Genomic DNA, 25,512 nt, shown 5'->3' with positions numbered 1-25,512 from the left:
CAATCTAAAGAAAATGGTATGGTATTATATAATATGTTAAAAGTGATTTTTATCAGGATTTGTGTTTAACATTTTCTACTTTTATTATTTAGAAAGTGTATGCTATACTGATGTTTACATTGAACCTTGTTGATTGTCTTGAATTGATTTTTTGTATATGAATTATCAGCAAGATGTATTTATACTAAGGCAATTTTCCTCTGAACTTAGTGTGGGTTTATCTTCTTTGTCATTAGCATCAATTGGTACTTATCAAATTCCATCTAATATTAATATTAACCTAAGAAACATAATCAGGCCTGACCTGTGGTGGCGCAGTGGATAAAGCGTCAACCTGGAAACGCTGAGGTTGCCGGTTCAAAACCCTGGGCTTGCCTGGTCAAGGCACATATGGGAGTTGATGCTTCCTGCTCCTCCCCCTTTCTCTCTCTCTCTCTCTCCCCTCTCTATAATGAATAAATAAAATCTAAAAAAAAAACAAAAAAAAAACCCATAATCAGGAATATAAAACTTCTAAGGATTTTATATCTGCTGCCAATATGTTATATAGTATATGTAAGTTTTGTAATATATAATGTATGTAACTTTTTAAAATATTGGTTTTAGTGAGAGAGGAAGAGGGAGAGAGAGAGAGACAGGAACATCGATCTGTTCCTGTATGTGCCCTGACCAGGGACTGAACTGGCAACCTCTGTGCTTCTGGACGATACTCTAACCAGCTGAGCCTTCTGGTCTGGGCTGTATATATATAATATTTAGACATCAGATTACATATTTATAGATATTATGTGTGTATATATGTACACACTGACATAAATACATACCCAAGGCCAAGCAGCCAACTATATTTTCTGCTATTGTGGCATCAATATGCTCTCAGGCACCCAGCTTTCACCCTTGAAGTCATTATTTCCTCTTTTTCTCTGCTTAGCGACCCTAAATCCAGTTAGACATCTAAGTATTTTTGTTTTTCTCATACTTTCTCACATAGCCCATCTAACTTCTGAAGCCCTATTTGAATCCTTATTGCCTTTCTCTCAGCTATTGTACTAATCTCTTTTTTTTGCCCAAAATTTATTTCATAAGAAAAACTTTCCTGGTTAAAAAAGAAAGGAACAAAGGCATGATAAGGACCGAGGCCTGGGAGCAGCATGGTGAGCCCAGCAGAGAAGAAGCCCAGCAGTGGGCACTCCCACACCTGTCCAAAGTGTGGGTGGAAGACTGCCTGAGGCAGGAAAGCAGGAACCCCAGGGCAGGGAGTCAAGGGCTCCATCAATAACCAACAACCACTGCAACCTCCTGGCCCAGGGTTTCCGGGCCACCAAGCAAGGGGCCCAAAGTAATAATGTCTTAATGGTGTTCTTTGCCATTAAGTCTGACCCTGATACCTTTGCATTGTGAGCAGTGAGAATTCAAAAGGGATTTCAGGGTTTTTTGGGGGTTTTTATTTTTAAGTGAAAGGAGGAGAGATAGACTTCTGTATGCGCCCAGCAACCCCCATCTGGGACCAATGCTCAAATCAGCTGAGCTATCTTCAGTGTCTAAGACTGATGCTTGGACCTACTGAGCCACTGGCTGTGAGAGGGGAAGAGAGAGAAGGGGGAGGGGGAGGGGAAGAGAAGCAGATGGTCACTTCTCACGTGTGCCCTAACTGGGGATGGAACCCAGGAGGTCTGCACACTGGGCTGATGCTCTTATCTACTCAGCCAGCCAGTGAGCCAGCCAGACAACCAGGGCCAATTTCATGGGGGTTTTTTTGTTTTTAAATTTTATTATATAACATTTCAAACATAAACTGTAAAAGTAGAGAGAATAGCCTATTGACTGAACTTGTGATAGATCTCTATTCCTTTAGAATGAAATCTAAACTTTATAGACCACTTAATAACTCTCTGTAGCCTGGTTCCAGTTTGCTTTTCCATTTTTGCCTCTTACTATAATATCAGTATTCCCGCTGTACTGGGTTACTTCCTAATTATGTGTTTTCTGAAAATACTTTGGAAATTCCCTGTATCGTTCTGATATTGTAACTGCTCATTTTGCTCCCTCTGTCTTAATTGCCCTTCTTTTCAACTTTATCCTTTGAAATTCTACATATTATTTAAGACTCACTTTAAATACCAGTTCTTCAGGAAGGCTTCCCTGACATATTTCTTTTCCATTCTGACTCTCCCAGTTGTAGGTGTGTGTGTGTGTGTGTGTGTGTGTGTGTGTGTGTGTACGTGTGTGTGTGTGTGTGTGTTTTAAGTATTCCTTCTCTTATTTATTCAACAAATATTTATTGGGAATATACTGTGTTCTAGGCCAGTGGTCGGCAAACTCATTAGTCAACAGGGCCAAATATCAACAGTACAACGATTGAAATTTCTTTTGAGAGCCAAATTTTTTGAACTTAAACTATATAGGTAGGTACATTGTTATTAACTTAATTAAGGTACTCCTAAGCTGTCCTTTCTGCCAACACGTGGTATTTTGTGGAAGAGCCACATCAAGGGGCCAAAGAGCCACATGTGGCTCGCAAGCCACGGTTTGCCGACCACTATTCTAGGCCATATTGGATTCCTCATACCTGTTTGTTCTATTAAATTGAGGCTCCGTGATGTTACGAACTCTCTTGCATTTAACCAGTGATTGCATATAGGTTTTGAAGTGAATAGTAATCTCAACAGTTGACCTTCAGTTGTCAAGTAATTACTACATAATAAAATTATACATGTGAATACTTAGAGAAAGTTTTTATAATTAAAGTGTATATACTTTTTATTTTGAAAAGTATATTGTTAAAAGTGTGAAAATATAGATAAGGACAAACAGAGAAATGAAAATGATCTTAGGAACCTAGAAATAATGACAGCCTGAAATATTTTTGAATTCTTTGCATTGATTTATTCTATTCACTTTGATTAGCTCTAGTCCTATTTTGCTTCCTCTTTCTCTCTTCTATGTTCCCCTTTCCCACACTAGACACCACTGTCTTTTCACATGGATTTTTGATAAACAGAGTTACCATGTATTTCTGTGTAACAGATGATCTCAAAGCATTTTTCTTATAGTTTCTGTGACTCAAGAATTTGGGAGCAGCTTAGTGTGGTAGTTTTGTCTCTGGGTTTACCCTGAGGTTGCAGTTAAGATGTCAAGTGAGGCGGCAGCATCTGCTTCCAAGATGGGGCACCCACACTGGCTGTTGTTGGTGGTCTCAGTTCCCTGTCATGTGTACTTTCCCATAGGCCAGCCTACTTTTTGTGTCCTGATAACATAGCAGCTGGCTTCCTTCAGATTAACTAATCCAAGAGTGAGCAAGAAGGAAGTCACAGTGACCTAGTCTTGAAAGTCCCTCTTTGTCATTTCTGCAGTATCTTTCTGGTTAGACAGGTCAGCACTTTTCTGTGTGGGAGGAGATGGTAAGGGCATGGATGCCAGGAGATGAGAGACTCATTGGCCACCATATTGGAGACTAGCAGTAGTTATCTGGAACTGGGAAAGAGAGGTAAAATGAAAAAGCCAAATAACTTAGTTTTTCCAAATTGGGTATACTGTAGCATTGCCAGTTTGTTTGGAAATACAAAGTATGAAAGACTGAATTTTTTTTTTTCTTTTTAAAGCGAGAGAGAGACAGACAGACAGGAAGGGAGAGAGATGAAAAACATCAATGCGTAGTTGCGGTACTTTAGTTGTTCATTGATTGCTTCTCATATGTGCCTTGACCGAGGGGCTCTAGCCAAGCCAGTGACCCCTTGCTCTAGTCAGCGACCTTTGGGCTTAAGCAAGTGACCATGGGGTCTTGCCTTATGATCCCATGATCAAGCCGATGACCCTTCACTCAAGCTGTTGACCTCAGGGTTTCAAACCTGGGTCTTCAGCATTCCAGGTTGATGCTCTATCCACTGTGCCACTGCCTGGTCAGGCTGAAAGACTTAAACCAGGGGTCCCCAAACTTTTTACACAGGGGGCCAGTTCACTGTCCCTCAGACCGTTGGAGGGCCAGACTATAAAACTGTGAACAAATCCCTATGCACACTGCACATATCTTATTTTAAAGTAAAAAAACAAAACGGGAACAAATACAATATTTAAAATAAAGAACAAGTAAATTTAAATCAACAAACTGACCAGTATTTCTTTTTTTTTATTTTATTTTTTATTTTATTTTTTATTTTTCTGAAGCTGGAAATGGGGAGAGACAGTCAGACAGACTCCCGCATGCGCCCGACCGGGATCCACCCGGCACGCCCACCAGGGGGCGATGCTCTGCCCACCAGGGGGCGATGCTCTGCCCCTCCAGGGCGTCACTCTGTTGCTACCAGAGCCACTCCAGCGCCTGGGGCAGAGGCCAAGGAGCCATCCCAGCGCCTGGGCCATCTTTGCTCCAATGGAGTCTCGCTGCGGGAGGGGAAGAGAGAGACAGAGAGGAAGGAGAGGGGGAGGGGTGGAGAAGCAAATAGGCGCTTTTCCTCTATGCCCTGGCCGGGAATTGAACCCGGGACTTCTGCACGCCAGGCTGATGCTCTACCACTGAGCCAACCGGCCAGGGCCTGACCAGTATTTCTTTTTTCTTTTTTTTTTAAATTTTTTATTTATTTATTCATTTTTAGAGAGGACAGAGAGAGGGAGAGAGAGAGAGACAGAGAGAGAGAGAAGGGGGGAGGAGCTGGAAGCATCAACTCCCATATGTGCCTTGACCAGGCAAGCCCAGGGTTTCGAACCAGCGACCTCAGCATTTCCAGGTCGACGTTTTATCCACTGCGCCACCACAGGTCAGGCCTGACCAGTATTTCAATGGGAACTATGGGCCTGCTTTTGGCTGAGATGGTCAGTGTCCAGTTCCATATTTGTCACTGCTAGCCGTAACAAGTGATATGACGTGTTTCCGGAGCCCTGACATGTGCATCCTGTGTCACCGGAAGTAGTACTGTACGTGAGTGTTGCCACATAAAGTGCTTCTCTCACTAACCACCAATGAAAGAGGTGCCCCTTTCGGAAGTGCGGCAGGGGCTGGATAAATGGCCTCAAGGGCCTGCATGCGGCCTGCGGGCTGTAGTTTGGGGACCCCTGAGTTAAACTCTTAAGGATATATTCCTAAATCAAATTTTTGAGTACCATCACATGTTAACGTTCAGGTTTTTATACACTCAGTTGTCTGAATAACCTAAGGAATAAGAATAAATAATTTATTATTAATCTTTATTAGTACTTATGTATAAGATAATGTATTAAGATATTTTTATGCTCACAATATTTACTCCTCACAATTCCTATTTTATAAACAAGAAACGAGATTTTCACCAAGTATCATAGTAGGATTGGACTCCAAGTGATCTTACGTTATCTCCAAGCGCTTTTATTTTTTTTTATTTTTATTTTTTTTATTTTTTATTTTTTATTTTTCATTTTTCTGAAGCTGGAAACAGGGAGTGACAGTCAGACAGACTCCCGCATGCGCCCGACCGGGATCCACCCGGCACGCCCACCAGGGGCGGTGCTCTGCCCCCCAGGGGGCGATGCTCTGCCCATCCTGGGCGTCGCCATATTGCGACCAGAGCCACTCTAGCGCCTGAGGCAGAGGCCAAGGAGCCATCCCCAGCGCCCGGGCCATCTTTTGCTCCAATGGAGCCTTGGCTGCGGGAGGGGAAGAGAGAGACAGAGAGGAAAGCGCGGCGGAGGGGTGGAGAAGCAAATGGGCGCTTCTCCTATGTGCCCTGGCCGGGAATCGAACCCGGGTCCTCCGCACGCTAGGCCGACGCTCTACCGCTGAGCCAACCGGCCAGGGCTCCAAGCGCTTTTAAACATCATGCCATTGAATCTCAATCTTTCAGTATCTTTGAAACACAGAGGATATGTACTGTATAAGTATACAACTAATATTAGGTAAATTAAAAAATGTCACACCTAAAGTGATAAAATAGTACTTTAAAAAATAATAGTTATGGCCCTGGCCAGTTGGTTCAGCAGTAGAACGTCGGCCTGGTATGTGGAAGTCCCAGGTTTGATTCCCAGCCAGGGCACACAGGAGAAGTGTCCATCTGCTTCTCTACCCTTCTCCATCTCCTTTCTCTCTATCTCTCTCTTTCCCTCCTATAGCCAAAGGCTCCATTGGAGCAAAGTTGGCCCTGGGCGCTGAGGATGGCTCCATGACCTCTGCCTCAGGCACTAGAATGGCTTCGGTTGCAATGGAGCAATGGCCCAGGTGGATAGAGCATTGCCCCCTGGTGGGCATGCTGGGTGGATCCCAGTCAGGCACATGTGGGAGTTAGTCTGCCTCCCTGCTTCTCACTTCAGAAAAAAAAAAATAGTGGTGGTTATGAGTTATATCTGTGAAAGAGGTGTTGCTTACCAGCTTTTCTATAGGGTTCATGAGTTTGAACTACAGATCATATCCCCCAAATTATGTTTCTTTTCCTGCTCTTATTTTATGCTAACTTAAAATTGCACATTGCTGAAATGGTAGCAACTGGTGGCTGCTCAGATAATTCTGGATATTTGATTGAACATGACCCCTCAAGTTATGATTTATTTCTTAAGCTGTTTTTTCTACCCTCAGACTCTTGATTAACCTTATCTCACTACACTGCTGAAAGTTGAAGTATTTCAAATTGAGGCAGTGACAGATGTCATATTAATTAGCTTTTCAGTTATTAGTGGGAAAGTCAATCTCTTAGTGTTCAACTCTCTATACCGTATTTGGCTTTTTCTTAAACTAAAAATTAAACATATTGTACCTCAAATCAACATATTCATACTATTCAAGATTTAAACATCTTGCTTCAATATACATGTCACTTGAGCAGATCTCTAGAATTATAGAAACAGTCATTTCAAAGTATTAGTGTCCTGAAGAAATGCTAACATGTTTTCCTGCAATAGACAGTTTACATTAAGGTGGAAAAGCAATATAATCAATAATTTTTTGTATAGAAAGATACTGGCCCTGGTCGGTTGGTTCAGTGGTAGAGTGTCAACTTGGCGTGTGGAAGTTCCGAGTTTTTTATGGTCAGGGCACACAGGAGAAGTGACCATATGCTTCTTCCCTCTCCCACCTTTTTCTCTCTTTCTCCGTCCCTTCCTGCAATGAGGCTCGATTGGTTTGAGCACATTGGCCCTGGGAGCTGAGGATTGCCCCATGTAGCCTCTGTCCCAGGTGCTAAAAATAGCTTGGTTGTGAGCATTGGCCCCAGATGAGCATAGCATTGGCCTTGGCCCTGGCTGGTTGGCTCAGTGGTAGAGCGTCAACTTGGCGTGTATAAATCTCAGGTTTGATTTCTGGTCAGGGCACACAGGAGAAGTAACCATCTGCTTCTCCCATTCTCTCTTTTCTTTTTCTCTCTCTTTCCGTCCCACAGCCATGGCTCGACTGGTTCAAGTGCTTTGGCCCTGGGGGCTGAGGATGGCCCATGGAGCCTCTGCCTCAGGCTCTAGAAGTAGCTCAGTTGAGAGCATCAGCTCAAGATGGGTAGAGCATCGGCCCCAGGTGGGGGTTGCCAGGTGGATCACAGTTGGGGCGTATGTGGGAGTCTGTCAATCTTTCCTTCTTTCACTTAAGAAAAAAACAAAAAGATATAGATATTATGACCATTCTGATCATATTGAATCAAAGTTGGGAGGTGTATTTTTTTATTGCTAGCTATACATTGAGGAATAGTGTGACATGTAAATTAGGCAATTAATTGCAGTCTCTTTTATAGCTTTGTATCTACACCAATACTTGCTGTTCAATCAATACTGATCCCACCCTACCTTTTGCAGCTGAATCCCCAGTTTCCAATTTTCAATGTTGTTTCATTCTTTTGGAAATAACTTTTCTGTAGCTTGGCATGTCAGTGATAAATCAAACAAAAAGTCATTGATTACTTCTCTCTCAAGTAGGTTATCTATAATGATATAACAAGAATGGATATTTTTTCACATTTGTGGTTTGTTTGAGCTATAAAGCAAAAGCATCTCATAGCATGTACATGTAACAGTATTAACTCTTCCATATTGTATGCTATTAATATTAAACAGTGGCCAGCTACATCATATATTAAAAGAATTTGGTGTCTTCTGCTTTCTCTCCAAACATGTCATCAACTTTATAAATTTTATAAAAGTTTCTTATGTTTTTGCTATTATGGGTATAGCTATGAATGATGCTGTTGTAGTTTCAGACTTCTTTTTTGGTGACAAAATGCATCAGTTTTAGGCTGAAGAGCATATTTTGCCTATATTTTGTAAAAATTTACTTTGTTTTTCAGAGAAGTACTATATTTTGAAAATTATTCAAAAGCTTTCATGTCAGTGTTTTACAAAGAATTGTACTGTGGTGTCTAGAGGCAAAAGGATGCTGATTTGTTAAAAAATTGTTTTCAGATATTTACAATACACTTTCCATTTCACTTTTGTTTTCCAGGCACTCATGCATACATATCAGTGCTTTCCGACTTATGTACCTCAGTAATACTGATTGACATTCTATATTCTGTTGAAGGCCTGTTCAGTGTTTATATCATTACTCTGAATTCTGGCATTTCTGGAATTATCTACTTTTATAAGTTAAAACAATTTTTATGAGTTTGTGTTATACATTACAAACTAACAATGGAGTTTCTGTGGAAAATTATATTTGATCTTTTAAATTTATGATTATACCAGGCTGCCTAGGGGCACTAGATGGACCGACAGGGCCCACTGGTGGTACACAGACCATGCTTTGAGAACATTGCACTCAGCTTCTCTAGGAACAGTTATTAAAACAGCCACTGATCTGATTATTACACACAAGCAGTAAAGGCCTGGCTGGTAAAGCGTACAGGAGAGCTAAAATGAAGGGAACAATACTATTGCATGGATGATAGTGAAAACCAGTGTCTTACCCACTTTGGGCCAAGAAGCACAGGAAAAGCAATAGGGCAAGGAGTGAGGAGGGACAATACAAAGTAAACTGCAAAGCAAGAATAACTGACAGCACAGAATAAAGGTGATCGTTGCAAAGGAGTGAAAAGAAACACCAAATAGGACAGCTCTATTATGAGAATGCTAACTGAAGGACAAATCAAGTATTTACATCAGTAACATCAAACAAAGGACAGACAGCTTGTTTTTCACTGAAGGTGCTGTAATCTGGTGGATGATTTGTTGTACTGTAATGCCTATGTGATACATGAAGATTCAGAGGACCATAGTGAGATGTCTCAAACAAGCAGTATGGGTACCAGATTTTCTGTAATGAAGAATGGCATCTCAATTCTTAGAATGTGACAGGTGTCAGTATGTATATTAGTATCTGTTGCTGCATAGCAAATTACCTCAAAATTTAGCTGCTTAAAACAAATATCAATTACCTGAAGTTTCTGTGGGTCAGGAATCTGGGCACGTCTTAGCTAGGTTTTGTGATTCAGGGTCTGTTATGGGCTGCAGTCATCTTAAGGTATCAGTGGGGGAGAAATTACTTCCAGGCTTACTCAGGTGGCTGTTGGCAGGCCTTAGTTCCCTACCCGCAGTTGGGCAGAGGATTTTAGTTCCTCACTGATCTGTTTGTTGACCAGAGGCTTTACTCAGTTCTTTGTCACATAGGCCACTCTATAGGGGAGCTCACAACAAGGCAAGAAAGGGTGAGCAAGATGAAAGCGAGAGTCTTTTAGTAACTTTACTTTGGAAGTGGCATCATTTTGCTGTATTCTGTTTATTAAAGGACTTTCCTAGGTCCAGCCCACTCACAAGGAGGGGATTAGAAAGGACATGAATACCAGGAGGCAAGGATTATTGGGGGCCATCTTTATAAAGAAGACTGCCTGCTACAATAAATGAGTAAAGGAATGAAGGAAAGAGAGAAACTTAGGAGAAATAGCTTATACAGGCATTTTCATTTCTTGTTTTCTTTTATTGTGCTTTAAAGATACTGCATTTTTTACAAATTGAAGTCAAGATTCTTCACTAGTAAAAAGATTGATTTAATTGCTGTGGTCTGGAACCGAACTTGCACTATCTCTGGGACTAGCCTGTTATAAGTTGTCCATAGATACAAGTTACAAGAATGGAAATTGAACCATAAAAGAGAAACGTAATCTCTGGATAAGAACTGTTTTAGCTAAATGTAGACATGTAACCCAGCAATCTCACAAATTCTTCATTCAACTGTTGATGGACACTTGGGTTTTCATTCAGATTTTGTTCATTACAAATGAAGCTGCTATAAACATTTGTATACAAGTCTTTGTGTAGACATATACTACTTTCTCTCTAGATAAATACCTTGGTGTGGAGTAGTCGGATAAATATGGATCACATTTGTTCATATGTTTCAACATGAGAGGTTCTTTGTGTGTGTGCATGTGTGTCCTTGAGAAAATTTTTTATTAAAACTAATGTTCAGTTTTAAAATCTAGTTTAAATGTTCATTTTTACAAATTTTACTCAACCTATAAAATTTAACATTTTCCCTCCTAGGCATAGTTATTTTAAAAAAGCATTGTAGTTTAATTCTAATTGGAGTCAAGGCTGCAAATCATTGTACAGATGGTATTTATAGCCGATGACTGTATTAGGTCACCTATACTAGTGTTTCTCAAGCTTTGCATAGATTTAAAAAACCCCATAGTTTGGAGACTAGGTCTGAGAATTGCATTTCTTGGGGGCTCCCAGTGCAGACTCCCTTAGTTGGGTTGGTGAACCACACTTCAAGTAGGGTTAGTAGATAGAAGAGCTATCTGAAGACTGAGTCCTGGGGTATGGCACAATTTAGAAATTGGGAAGGAATTGGTAAATTAGACTGTGAAAGAGTAGCCAGTGAGGCAGGAGAAAAATTGGAAGAACATGGTGTTCTAAAGACTTGTGGAGAAAGTTTTGCTGGAAGTGAAGGAGTGATAAACTCTGTTAAATGGTCCTTTAAAAGACCAAGTATGTTGAGAGCTGCTGTTGACTAATGGAAAAGATAAAGTGATTGTTGGTGCTTTGAAAGAACCAATTTTGGTAAATGGTAGGGACAAAAATACTGAGGTGGAAAACAGGAGAGAAATGGGGCAGTAGATATAAAGGGATGCGGACTTAGGGAAAGGTTTTTTTTAAGGTAAGAACTATTATAATGTGTGTGTATGCTAATAAGAATAACCTTTTAGAGAAGGAAATGAATACTGTTGGAGCAGAAGAGAAAAGAAATCAATAGCAGTAGTGTCCTGGAGGAGGGAACCAGTGAGCAGGTAGAGGCATGTTCTCAAATAGGAATTTGGATAGGGAAGTGAGAGTATATGGGCACAGATGGGAGCTTTTGGAAATTTTAATCCCATAGCTTCTGTTTTATCTGTGAAATAGAATCAAGATCACCCAGGATAATATGGTATGCAGTAAAGGTAAGTTTTGTTCAGTGCTCTGTTCCCAGTGCTTGGAACAGTGATTTGAACATAGTGAGTGTTTAATAAATACGTTAAATAAAGGAATGCAAGGAAGACTTGTCTTATATTGGAAGGGAGAAGGCAGTCAAATAGGCGGTATAGGAGGCTGCTATTGGGTTAGATTAGAGTGGTGTTCATGGGGTGATAAAGGGGAGTTGTCCCAATAATATGAAAGAAAAATGGAAAGGACTTGATGTTTATTTGGCTAAGGGGAAGGAAAAGCTGAGGATGACTGCTTTGTAGCTCTGGAGAGTGGCCTAGGTCTTTCAAGTTATGTGAACTGTGATGATGTTTAATGATTTGAAGGATTTTCCAGAGACTTAGTTGCCGAACACTCTAACCTCGTTTTTATAGTTGTAAAATAAAACTCTTTTGTCTGTGCTTACCAAGGACTATCGTAGTAGCTTCCAAGGAATCAAGTCTCTCCTGCTGCTACCTCCTAAGAGTTTAGGGAAAATTATGTTATGGGGTTCTGTAGAAGTGTTTGATGTTTACAATTAAATATAATAGACCTTAAAGACTTTTCAAAATATCATACTATGCATAGATTCTTGAAATGGTGAAGGATATTATTTCATACATTCTGTCAGCACACTTAGGCTAGTGACAGGAAAAAGAATCCTTTGAACCTGAGGTGTGAATTTAATTGGTATTGTGTGAATACACTGGATCAGTGGTTTCCCCATTGTATTCGGCAGGGCCACACTTCAGGATTAACTGGGAGATTAGAGAATGAGCCCTGAGCACATGGGGTTTAAGTAGCCTCCACATCAAATTCACAGATGTAAAAGTTCTTACAGTTTTATATATTGAGATTTCTTGTAAGATTTTGTTAGTATAATAACAAAAAACATTTTAATATCCTTATTATAGCTAATATTTGAATTTTGCTGGTCAGATAATGCTGTTAGAAGAGTAGATGATTCCATTATTTGAGGGTGGGGAGAACCACTTTAAAAGGACTCTTTGTCTTTGTTTTTTGTTTTTATTTATTTATTTATTTTTACAGAGACAGTGAGTCAGAGAGAGGGATAGACAGGAACGGAGAGAGATGAGAAGCATCAATCATTAGTTTTTCGTTGCACGTTGCGACACCTTAGTTGTTCATTGATTGCTTTCTCATATGTGCCTTGACCGCGGGCCTTCAGCAGACCGAGTAACCCCTTGCTGGAGTCAGTGACCTTGGGTTCAAGCTGGTGGGCTTTTGCTCAGACCAGATGAGCCCGTGCTCAAGCTGGCGACCTCGGGGTCTCAAACCTGGGTCCTCTGCATCCCAGTCCGACGCTCTATCCACTGCGCCACCGCCTGGTCAGGCGACTCTGTCTTTTGAATTAATAATAAATTTTTATAGAAAACAGACATGCATTAAACTCTTCATTCCATCTTTATGGAAAAGAACTAAATGGCTCAAAAACAAAATGCATCATAAATTTTTTCAAGAAAGTTGCTGGAAGTTGGCACATAATCAGATGAGTGTTTACACAATTGATTAATAGTTCTTACACATCTTATTTAACTTGTATTTATAATCATTGTTAATATCAAGACATTTATTGAGCATCTACTACATATAAGATCTATATGAGATGCTAGGGATACAAAAATAGTAAGATGTGATCTTTCCCCATGGAGAGATTAAATAGTCTGGTTGGTGAGGAGGTAGCACACAGCGATACAAAGATCAAGAGCATCACAGAGGACTGTGGAAGACCGTGATTCTGCAGGGGCTCCACAAATATTTGATGTACATTCTTTTGAATATATATTAACCATTTTAAAAATAAAATAACACATTGTAAAAATGTATTCTTTGAACCAAATATTTACATGTACAGAAGGAAGACCACTAAAGCTAATTTATTTTGCAGATAAACTCTTTTTTTACGATTTCAAAATAAAGTAGGAAATTCTTTGCGTTTCTCACACACTATGAATAAAAGACATATAGCCTTGGAGCATTTTTTAGTCATCATTTTCCATTTTTCACCTCTGCCCTTATGTAATAGTTTTTCTCCCAAGCTACAGTCCTCAAAACTCCCCCTCTCCCCCCCAAAAAAACTCTTTTAGCAATTTCTTTCTTCCTAACTTCCTTTCCTTCTGATTCTCTAGCACAAAATCTCAAAACTGATCTGTCAAGTAAGATTTACCTCAGGAAGCCTGGGTGGGGAAGAGTCTGTAGCAGGCCAAACTAGATGGGAGGAGAAATCCAGGGATTTGCCATGGAGTAATTTTTCATTTCTTTGTGTTTGCTAATGCTTATAGGCTGCATAATGCTAGAGCTCTCTGACCAGATTTTCAAGTGACAACATCCTAGATGACCTTTTTGCAAACTCGAGTTGTTACATGAACAATATATGTTGAAGGACAAAAAGGAAATACGGTTTCTCACGTGGGTAGTCATTCAACAAAAGGATTTCATCATGCGATATTTTGCCTCAGTGAACTTGAACCATCTTATTTTGATATTAGGACATGTGATGGTATTCTTCTATAATATTTGACACCAACATGTATTTGATATGATTCATAAATGGATAGATACTGGAGGATATGTATATATACTAGTCTAAAAATGAAAATGTTTGGTAATTTTGGAGCAAAGAAAATGGCTGTTCTCTTTTCAAAATATGATGAGCCATCAAGGTTTTCAAAGTAAAATGTTTTGACAATGCCAGTGTAAGAAGTGGATGTAAAGATTAGCCAAAATTTATCAGAGGTGTATATAAATTCAGGAAACCAGTGTTTATAAGATGTTCCCAAGATTAGACATAATAGCTGATGAGTTAGTTACATTAAAAAACAACACTGAGGCACTGGTCGGTTGGCTCAGTGGTAGAGCATCGGCCTGGTGTGCAGGAGTCCCGGGTTCGATTCCCGGCCAGGGCACACAGGAGAAGCGCCCATCTGCTTCTCCACCCCTCCCCCTCTCCTTCCTCTCTGTCTCTCTCTTCCCCTCCCGCAGCCAAGGCTCCATTGGAGCAAAGTTGACCCGGGTGCTGAGGATGGCTCTGTGGCCTCTGCCTCAGGCGCTAGAATGGCTCTGGTTGCGACAGAGCGAGGCCCCAGATGGGCAGAGCATTGCCCCCTGGTGGGCATGCCAGGTGGATCCTGGGTGGGCACATGTGGGAGTCTGTCTGACTGCCTCCCCGTTTCCGGCTTCAGAAAAATACAAAAAAAAAACAACACACAAAAAACCCAACACTGGAAATGCTGAGGTTGCCGGTTCGAAACCCTGGGCTTGCCTGGTCAAGGAGTTGATGCTTCCAGCTCCTCCCCCCCCCCCCCCCCCCCCCCCCCCCGTTTCTCTCTCCTCTCTCTCCCTCTCTGTCTCTCTCCTCTCTAAAAAAAAAAAAAAAAAAAAAGAATAAAAAAACAACTGTATTTTAGGTCTGTATGCCTTTAAAACCATGTAATTAGGGAATAAAAAGGTAGGTTTACTGTGTTACTACAATTTTTAATCATTGTTTTTTTAATTTCATCTGTAAATTATTTATAAAATGTCAACATATTTAAAAAAGGGGTTTGTGCCATGGCTCTTTTTCCTGGTGTACTGATGGTTTAAACGTGAACTAAAGTTCTTTCCACCCTGTCTATAATAAGTCCTGTTTTCTCTATCATGGCACACTTATTTCTTTTAAGTGCTTTTGACAAAGTTTACTTTTATTTTCATTTTTGTGTGGTGTCTTTCTCCTCTAAGTAAACTTTATGAGGGCACGGGCTAAGTCTGTATTGTTATATGATGAAGCTTCTCACCGTGTACCCGACAAGTTTAAGTGTGAAATAAATTTGTCAGTCAGGGTGGGTGCTTATAAATCTTCCTTGGTTAGATTTTTGGGCTTTGTTGACAATGTATCAACAGACTCACAACAGGTTTGAGTTTTGTTCAGTCTTTTTTACTTAGTGAGATTTGTTATATTGCTTCAATTTACCATATATTTTAGTGTTATGAACCAGATTGCTTCTTTTTGAGCTATGAGTAATGCTGCCTCTTTTAGAAAAGAACCAGTTATTGTATTATATTGTTTGTTTTTTATTTTGCTTGTCCAGTTTAACAAAGCTAAATTGTAATGAGATTGATCAAGCTTAAAGCATTTTTCTTAGACTTAGCACATAAAATTTGTATTGGAGGGTGGTGGTGGTGAAGGGCAGACACAAAATTAGAAATGCAACATATTAAGCCTCTTGCCTGACCTGTAGTGGCACAGTGGATAAAGTGTTGACCTGGAATGCTTTGGTCTGGTTCGAAACCCTGTGTTTGCCGTGTCAAGGCACATATAGGAAGCAACTACGAGTTGATGCTTCCCTGCTATTCCTTCACTGCCACCTTTCTCTCTCTCTCCTGTCTAAAATGAATAAATAAAATCTTAAAAAGTAAGCCTCCTATTCACATGGGAGGTTTAACAGCTTCTAAAATATTTTGTTCTGATGAATAGTAGATATTCATTAAATGGTTGTTGAAATGTTCCTTTTTTTCTTACATTACAGTAAATCAACAGACCTGCTAAACTTTACACAGTCCATTTGGGCATTTATGATGGATATATAGAGACACTTAGGGATACCAAAATTCTTAAATACTGTATTTCACAAGTTACAGCTTAATCATAACATGTAAGAAGATAATAGAGTGTAGCTGGGATATTTTACTAACTAGATGAACCTTTCAAATTTGTTATCACCGAACTGTTGGCATTACAGGTGTATTGTCAAAACCCCAAATGATAAATCCCTGAACATAAAAGGTCATACCTTCTAAAATATGCCCTGCCCTTTATTTTCTTAGTTAACTATCTGCCACCTCTAAAATTCCTACTCTACTCCTTATTTTTCTCATTAAATAGAAAAAGGGACCATGATTAAACCACCTTACACTTTCTGGAGATAGGAGGCCTTTCTTTTTAACAGGGCATGGTGACGAGTCACTTTATAATATAAAAATATCATTGTAAACTATGTTCCCTCTATCTTCAGTGAAGGATCTTTAAAGCTCATTTAGCCTGTATAGAGCAACAAAAAACTATTTCAGTAGTAAGGTATATGTATACATATGCATTTCTATTTTGTGTTTTTCTTCCAAATTTGAACCAGAACAAATAATCCTAGAACAGAAGAGTTAATTACAATCTTCGAGTGAAAAACCACAATTAAAAAAGCAATAAAAGAACGGATAGTATACATTTAATAAGGTTTACGATAAAAAGAGGGTAGGAAATACAACTACCCAAGAGAGAGATAGGGACAGACAGGAAGGGAGAAAGATGAGAGCATCAACTCATAGTTGCAGCATGTTAGTTGTTCATTATTTGCTTCTCATAATGTAATGTGCCTTGACTGGGGGGCTCCAGCCGAGCCAGTGGCCCCTTGCTCAAGCCAGCGACCATGGATCATGTCTATGATTCCATGCTCAAGCTGGCGAGCTTTTGCTCAAGCCATCGACCTCAAGATTTTGAACCTGGGTGCTCAGCATCTCAGGTGGATGCTTTATCCCCTGTGCCACCACCTGGTCAGGCCAGAAATAACATTTTTCTTGAGCAATAAGGGAACCACTAGAAAATTTGTTGATGATTAAAAAAATAAAATCAGTTACACAACAATAGGTACAGAGATCATATGGTTGCTTATCAGACCCCTAGTCTTACATTTTCACTTCCCCGAAGGACATTTTTGCTTATATTTTATAAATTCTACAAACCCAACATGGCCAGTACCAAGTTCATCAGTCCCTCCTATTTAGAATAGTTATGCTTGTGGATTCCTGTAACTGTCTGTCTTAATCCATATGAGCTGCCATAGACTGTGTGGGATATAAATAACAAACATTTCTCACAATTCTTGTGACTGGGAAGTCCAAGATCATGGCACTGGCAAATTGTGTCTGATCACACTCTTCCTCATTGACAACCATTTTCTTACTGTCTCCTCACATCACAAAAGGGACAAGGGGTCTCTCTGTGGCCTCTTTTATAAGAACATTAATTCCATTAATCTGGGCTCTACCTGCATGACCTGACTGATCACCTCCCAAAGGCTCTACCTCTAATACCATCACCTTGCGGGGTAGGATTTCAACATACGAATTTGAGGACGAGAGACACAGACATTCAGTTCATAACACTGAATTCATTTCTTTCAGTTTAACTCCCATTTGGGGAGAGTTCTTTATTCCCCTTATTCAGCACACATCAGGTTATATTATCCTTCTGAAATGTCATCAGATTCACTGCTTCGGTTTCATTCCCCTGACTACACCATACAATGAATCCATATTACTATTACTTCATTTCTAGTTTAGTCTTCTAGCTTGTCTCCTTAGTCCAGTCTGTCACCTGAGCAGTACAACTAATTGTTTTTTCTCCGTTGGTTTTGCCTGTAGGAGAGTATATATTAATTATTTTGTTCTTAACACTGAAAATTTAACACTTAGAAGAATTCTATATTCATAACTCATTTGGAAATAAATTATTAGTTTATTTAATTTAGCATCATCGTTTTATGAAGTAAATTCTGTTCTACTAATATGCTTTCATTTTCACATTAATGGACTCATATTTTATATGAGCAGTATAAAAGGGAAAATTATTCTAGGAAGATTCTGGAGCCATAAAACTTGTTAAATATGAAAAAGACTTGGCAGAATTTGTAAGATTTGTGAAGTTGGGGAATTAGGATTATCCCTTCTCACTTGAAAGTGGGAGTGACAATGTTGAAGACTGTGTCACAAATAGATGGGTACCCACTTGGAGACAAATGCTGGAGGGGAGATGGAGTGTTTGATCATGTTATAAAAATATTTTGTACCTAAGCACAGCACAACAGTTATATTCCTGAAAATCTTCATGATCATAGTATCCATAATTGAGATATTTAGATCTTAGGAAAAAAAACAGCGTTTGGGTATTGAGGTCATTAATGAATCCAAAAAAACCTAGAAAAATAATCAATTTTACCTAAAGTCAGTACTAAACAGAATATAAGTATATATAAGGTCTATCGGAAAGTTTGTTCATTTTTGGAATAAAACAAAATACAAATTTTTCTTACTGTCAATAAACTTTATTAAATAATATAATTGCCATTATTATTAATAATTTCTTGCCAGCGTGAGGGCAATTTGTATATCCCATTTTTGAAAAATGTTTTATCTTTTGATGCGAAAAATTGAACCAGTGCTTGTTTGATATCTTCATTTTTGAATTTTCTGCCCTTCAAAAAATTTTTTAAGGACAAAAACAAGTGATAGTCGGAGGGTGCTAAGTCAGGGGAATATGGTGGATGTGACAGACATGCTTCTGTGGCATTTCTTCCTTGTTGAAATTCGTAAAAATTACAGTGGCGTAAATGAACTTTATCAGTAGCCATGGGTACACTAACTCTTCACACATAAGACTAACGTGAATCAACTTTGTTTTAGTTAATTTGCTACATCAGTATGTATACATTAAGTGATAAAAATAGGCACACATGCACCAAATAAACATGTGCTTACATGTCAAAACTTGTGATAGAAACGGACAGAACTTTCCGGTAGACCTTATATTTTAAGTTAGTATTAATGGCTTCTGAATATCATCAATTTATTGATTGCTTAAAACTTAAGGATTTTTCTCTAGATTTAAAAGAATGTAAATTTATTTTAATGTTTACAGTTTTATTGCAATTCAATTTAACTCATTAATGCTTTTATAAATTTATTTTGAATTAAATTTTGGGATGCAAAAGGGAAGGGAATAACAGTACCAAATGTAATAAAGGAAGTTGTTGAACCTTCATTTATTATGAAAGGAATAGATTCAGAGATCCCTATTACCTTGGAGACCAAATGATTACTACATCTCAGTTGCATTTTATATCTTGGAGTGACTAAATCTTATGTGACTCACTATTCACTAGGCACTAGTCTAAACAAATCCTTTTTTTTTTTTAAAGATTTTATTTATTCATTTTAGAGAAGAGAGAGAGAGAGACATAGAGAGAGAGAGAGGAGGGAGGAGGAGCAAGAAGCATCACCTCCCATATGTGCCTTGACCAGGCAAGGCCAGGGTTTCAAACCGGCAACCTCAGCATTCCAGGTCAATGTTCCATCCACTGCACCACCACAGGTCAGGCCTAAACAAATATTTTCTCAATCCTGCCACACCTTTGAGCTTTCTTTCTGTTTTTATACTCCATCATTATTAAAAGAGAAATTAAGCCTTGACCGGTGGCGGCACAGTGGATGGAGCATTGACCTGGGACACTGAGGTCCCACGTTTGAAAGCCCGAGTTAGCCAACTTTAGTGTGGGCTCATCCAACTTGAGTGCAAGCTCACCAGCTTGAGTGCTGTGTCGCTGGTTTGAGTATAGGATCAGAGATGGAATCCCATGGTCTCTGGCTTGAAACCCAAGGTCACTTGCTTGAGCAAGGGGTCACTGGCACAGCTGGAGCCCCTAGCCAAGGTACATAATTAGAAAGCAATCGATGAACAACTAAGGTGAGACAGCTACGAGTTGATGCTTCTCATCTATCTCTTTTCCTGTCTCTCATGTACACTCATTCTCTTGCCAAAAAAAAGAAATTAATGCTTGCTATTCTTACTTTTTCATTACTTGTTTCCTTCTGTGTAGTGAATGGTTAATCCTGGCCAATGAGTAAGCTTAGACATTACTCCTTTAAAACAAAACAAAAAAAACTTAATTCCTCATTAAACCTGATTTTATTTAGTCATTCTTCAGCAAATTTAGTACTGTGCTTGGTCCTTGTTATATAGTGGTCCATAATACCATCTCTTCCCTTGTGGAGTTTATTTTAGAAGAGGAAACAAGACAAAATTAAAACTGGAACTTCTTCCCCAATACTCCCTGTGTTCCTTACTTTATTTTCTTCATAGCATTTATCAACATCTAAGACTTTTTCTTTTTTTTATGTGGCCAACTTACCCACATAAGTTGGCCACTCCCGGGCAAGGATTGCTGTATGTTTTGCTAAAGGAATGTTGGTTGAGAAGTGAGAAAGACACATCTGATAAGTCATCATGTCCCCTTGATTCTGCTTCTTCAGTCTGTCTTACATAACTCCACTGCTGTTTCCTTAATTCATGCTCCATTAATTTTGCCTGGTCTTTTAAAGGTTTTTGGGTTTTTTTTGTATTTTTCTGAAGTTGGAAACGGGGAGGCAGTCAGACAGACTCCCACATGCGCCCAACCGGGATCCACCCGGCATACCCACCAGGGGGCGACGCTCTGCCCATCTGGGGCGTTGCTCTGTTGCAACCAGAACCATTCTAGCGCCTGAGGCAGAGGCCATGGAGCCATCCTCAGTCCCCAGGCCAACTGTGCTCCAGTGGAGCCTTGGCTGCAGGAGGGGAAGAGAGAGACAGAGAGGAAGGAGAGGGGGAGGGGTGGAGAAGCAGATGGGTGCTTCTCCTGTGTGCCCTGGCTGGGAATCGAACCCGGGATCCCTGCACGCCATTTGCCTGATCTTTTAAAGGAGCTTTCTAAGTTTCCTTGCTTCTGTTGTACCTTTCCCCTTAAGACTGCTGCCAATAATCTTTGTAAAATTTAAATTGGAGTTTCTTCAGTGATCTCCCATCTTTGAAGGGTAAATCAGACTCCTTAGCTTTTCATTATCAGGTTCCTTCCTAGCCATTCAGCCTTGCCTTTTTTATTTATCTGCCACTCCCTCCTTTTTGTCTCAAACTTTATGCTACAGTAGTACTAATATGTTACAATTCTTCAAGCTTCTTCTCAAAGTGTGGTGGCTAGACCAGAGGCATCAGTGTAACTTGGAGACTAGTTGGAAATACAAATTATTGGGCTCTACCTCAGTCCTATGGAATCAGAAACCTTGGAAGTAGGGCTAAGCCTTCCAGGTGATTCTGATGTATCTTAAATTTGAGAATCTCTTCTTTAACCTTTAAGTTCATTTTTTGAATACGCTCAGCCATTAATTACCATGCTTTCAGTATCACATCCATTTGTGTAACTCTTAATCTACATCATTAACCGTGATTTCTCGGTCAGTTCTACTTCGGACATTTTTCCTGAATATCCTTCCTGTATTTCAGATTCTTTAGGCTCTAAACAAAACTCATTATCCATCTGCTGAAATCTGTTTTAGATACTGTTTCCTGTTTTCTCCTTCAAAAGATTCCTCCTTGCAGCATTGAATTGTAGATTATGCAGTATTTTCTCATTGATTTCTATTTTGTCTTACCCTAGATGCATAAAAAAACCCTGTTTTTTAAGTAACTCTACTGACCAAAATAGGGCCAGGACTTTTCAGACAATAAAATTACTATTGTTTATAGATCATCTGTTGAAATGAATTTTTATTTTATCCTCCTTTTTTTTCTTTTTCCCCTCCTCGGTCTTTTTCTCTCATTTTAAGAACATAGAGATTACTTACTTTGAATCTTGACTTTTGCCAAAGCTGGGAGCTTGATCTGGGCCAGCAGAGTAAGAGCTTGTACTGGCCAAAGGTTGAAGCCAGGACACATCTCAGATATCTCTCTGCAGTTCCTACAGTAATTTCTCAATAAATATTTTTTAAATGACTGAGAAGGCATGTCTCAAAGGACTGGCAGATCTCCAAGGTCAAAAAAGCATGGTGAGATTGTGGCTAGATATGTAAGAAGCCTCAAGGAATTGAGTGATAAGGACTGGAAACTTCAACACTCAAATATTTATTAAACGAATAAATGAAAGATTTTAAAGGAAATAAAACAAATAGTCATTGTCACAGATGGTTAGATATTTTCTCAGAGAGGAGGAAAAATTTTACATGTTATTTTAGTATAAGTTTTGAAATTTATTTTTAAAAATTTTATGTTTATACATGGGTTTCCTTATATAAGGATGAAGTTTGAGACACTTTTAATAATTTTCATGTTGATTTATCTAAGTTATATTTTAATGGTTTGACCATATACCTTGGGCTATAACTTTTTAACTATTATATGATATTTCTATTTTTGTTGGATTGGAAAAATAATAATTGTGTGTGCGTGTGTATATATGTTAAATTGTATATCACCTTACATATAAGGAGTTTTATACTTGAAAATCATAATATATACTTATTCTCATAATTTGAGCTATTCTCTAATAAGAAATATATATTTGTAAGTTACAATAATAACTAAGAACCCTTTCTTTTTAACATGTACACAGGAAACCTCGACCTGTCTCTCAGTTGGTTGCACAGCAGGTTACTCAGCAGTTCGTGCCCCCTTCACAGTCAAAGAAAGAGAAAAAAGACAAAGTAGAAAAAGAAAAAAGTGAAAAAGAAACAACTAGCAAAAAGAACAGTCATAAGAAAACCAGGTAAATTTAAATAGTGTTGTGTGGCACTTTTGAAATAATAAAATTGACTGCTTATTTTTTTTAATATTGATGTATAGAAAATAGAAGTGAAATATTTCATCTTAAAGTATCATGCAATTGGTTTTTTTTCTTTTTTTTTTATTTATTCATTTTTAGAGAGGAGAGAGAGAGGGCGAGAGAGAGACAGAGAGAGAGAGTAGAGAGAGACAGAGAGAGAGAAGGGGGGAGGAGCTGGAAGCATCAACTCCCATATGTGCCTTGACCAGGCAAGCCCGGGGTTTCGAACCAGCGACCTCAGCATTTCCAGGTCGACGCTTTATCCACTGCGCCATCACAAGTCAGGCTGCAAATGGTTTTTTTTTAAGTTTGAAAGTTGTACTAGAAATTAAACAGGTCACAAATATAAGCTTAAATGTGAGAATGCTTTTTTTTTTTTTTAACTAGATTAAAAGACTTTTGTTTTTGAGCTATTTCTTTTCACTTGTAAAGCCAGGAGTGATATTCACAGTATTCACAGATTCTGTATTTGCATGGGCTTTAATCAGAATGGTCACGGGTCCAGGCAGAACGAACAGTCTCGATGCCCTTATTCATGTTCATCAGTGGAGTAGCAGCCCTGCTATATCATAACCTTAGATGTTATCAACTTCTTCTGTGATGTAACTGTGTCGTTGCCATTCTAAAACATTTTTTTAAATAAAATTGATAATCTGTCTACAAAATTATGAGTTAAGAGATCATTTCTTCCAGAATGTCATAGCTTTTTGTCACATTGAAGAAGATTTATGAGTGATTGTTTTGATTAATGTTAATTATTTGAAACATTTAATGGTATTTTTGTGTCTAGTTACACATGAATTTAGAGCTTTAAACATAGATGTATTAAAAAAATAGTTCTATTCATTTTGTTGTTTTACCTGATTGATTCATGATATGCACAGAAAGTTGGTGGACAGACAAGCTAGTTTAAAATTTTATCTTTTGTGTGTGTAGGCCAAGATTGAAAAATGTGGATCGGAGTAGTGCTCAGCATTTGGAAGTTACCGTTGGAGATCTGACAGTCATTATTACAGACTTTAAGGAGAAAACAAAGTCACCGCCTGCATCTAGTGCTGCTTCTGCAGATCAACACAGTCAGAGTGGCTCTAGCTCTGACAATACAGAGAGGGGAATGTCCAGGTCATCTTCACCCAGAGGAGAAGCCTCATCACTGAATGGAGAATCTCATTAAAGTTTATTTTCTCCAATTTCTTAGTCACTTCTGTCATACCATGCAAATACCCAGATTATGCCAAGAAGTACCACATTTTCATGACAAACATAGTCATGTACAATCCACAATTTGCGTTTTACATAAAATAGAAGTTTGTTAGAATTTGTTTGATTTTATTGCAATCTATGCCTACCAAACATTTCCAGACTTTAACTTTTTGATCTCCACAGTTAAAGGTGCCATGAAAATGTGGTTGAATTATTCATTATGCAGTGTTATTGGTAAGTCTATTTTCACTTTTAGTTTAGTGAATTCTAACACATAATTCTTGAATTCTCTACTATTGGCATGTTAACGAATTTAAATTTTTATAACATAGTGCAAGCTGCCTAAATATGTATTATTTGAGAATTGTGAAACAAATAGTTCTATGTATACAAGTCAAAGGTCAACTTAATCAACTATTGCTGCAACAGAATTTTCTTAATGGTTATCTTCTTAATACACCTGCTGGTACTTGGTGTGGTTAAATAGGAAAATTGTTATTAAATAAAGAATTTGTATGAACCATTGCCAATATTTTTGACACATTTTACTAAATTATTATTCCTGAATTATGTTTCTGGTTTTATCTTTTTTTTTTTTGGCTTATTTTTCAAAACATTCATTTATTGTAATGTTTACTCTCAGACTAGTAAACAATAAAACATTGATTATTTAGCTTTCTAATTCAGGTTTAGTGCTATTGTCATGGAACACTGGTATTTTCTGTATTATATGAAAAATTAAAATTCAAATAATTATAAGCATTTGGCAAAAGCAGAAGAGAAAAGAAACCTGCCATATTTAAAAAGCTGCAATTTTGGAATAGCTTTAACTTAATAGTTCTATCACTGTTTCCTTGCTCCAAACTTTATCCAGGGTTATAGAAGTATGAATCTAATTAATACAGAAATGGGAACTGTTGCACAGAATTGGGAAAAAACTAGTCTTAAACCAGTTTAATTGGCCTTTTATTAAATGTAATAATTCTTATGAAGATCACAGTGCCCTATTTTCAGATACAACTGCTAGTTTATGCATTTATCAGTATCCCCAAATAAAAAAATTATTTACAGCCCCACTTACTGTTATGTAAAGTTATGAATAAAATATTTTTATGACTACAGATTTTGCATTTTTGTTTACAACTAATAAAGTGTTTATGTTATATTTAAAAATCAAACCTAGAAACCACACAGTACTTCTTAAATTTTCCTAGGGTCTCCTGCTTTTTCTTAGCCATTTGCTTAATATATAGCCACCTGTAGACTTCTGCAGTGAACTCAAAAACATAACATGGATACAAAATATCACGTAAAAACATCACGATAGTATTTCAAGAAAAAAATAAAACTGTGGACCCTGACAGTTGTGATATTTGGTGGTTTCACGTGGTAATGTGATTTTCTGTTTAATTGCAGTACTTTTATAGGCACAATGGTACTGTCTTTTTTGTAAGATGCTAGTTGTGAAATACAGTTAATTGCATACAGTAAAAGTCTGTGATTAAAACATTTATATACCTCATTCTTTAGTGTTATTAAATGAAAAATTAAAATTTGTTTTTATTATTAGATACTTTCAATGGGACCCCAA

General features: G+C 38.3%; 1 protein-coding gene across 1 annotated transcript in view; it reads left to right on the top strand.

The window, feature by feature from the left end:
* The window catches only part of YAF2 (YY1 associated factor 2), an 81,723-nt gene extending 56,681 nt beyond the window's left edge, over positions 1–25,042 (top strand). Inside the window, 2 exon segments of the mRNA XM_066368975.1 lie at positions 22,509–22,661; positions 23,655–25,042. Coding sequence (XP_066225072.1) covers positions 22,509–22,661; positions 23,655–23,892 — 391 coding nt within the window. The 3' untranslated portion in view covers positions 23,893–25,042.
* The last annotated feature ends 470 nt before the right edge of the window (positions 25,043–25,512 follow it).

This window comes from Saccopteryx leptura, chromosome 2, assembly GCF_036850995.1.
Source record: "Saccopteryx leptura isolate mSacLep1 chromosome 2, mSacLep1_pri_phased_curated, whole genome shotgun sequence".
Lineage (NCBI taxonomy): Eukaryota > Metazoa > Chordata > Mammalia > Chiroptera > Emballonuridae > Saccopteryx > Saccopteryx leptura.
This window is presented reverse-complemented; position numbering and strand designations above follow the sequence as displayed.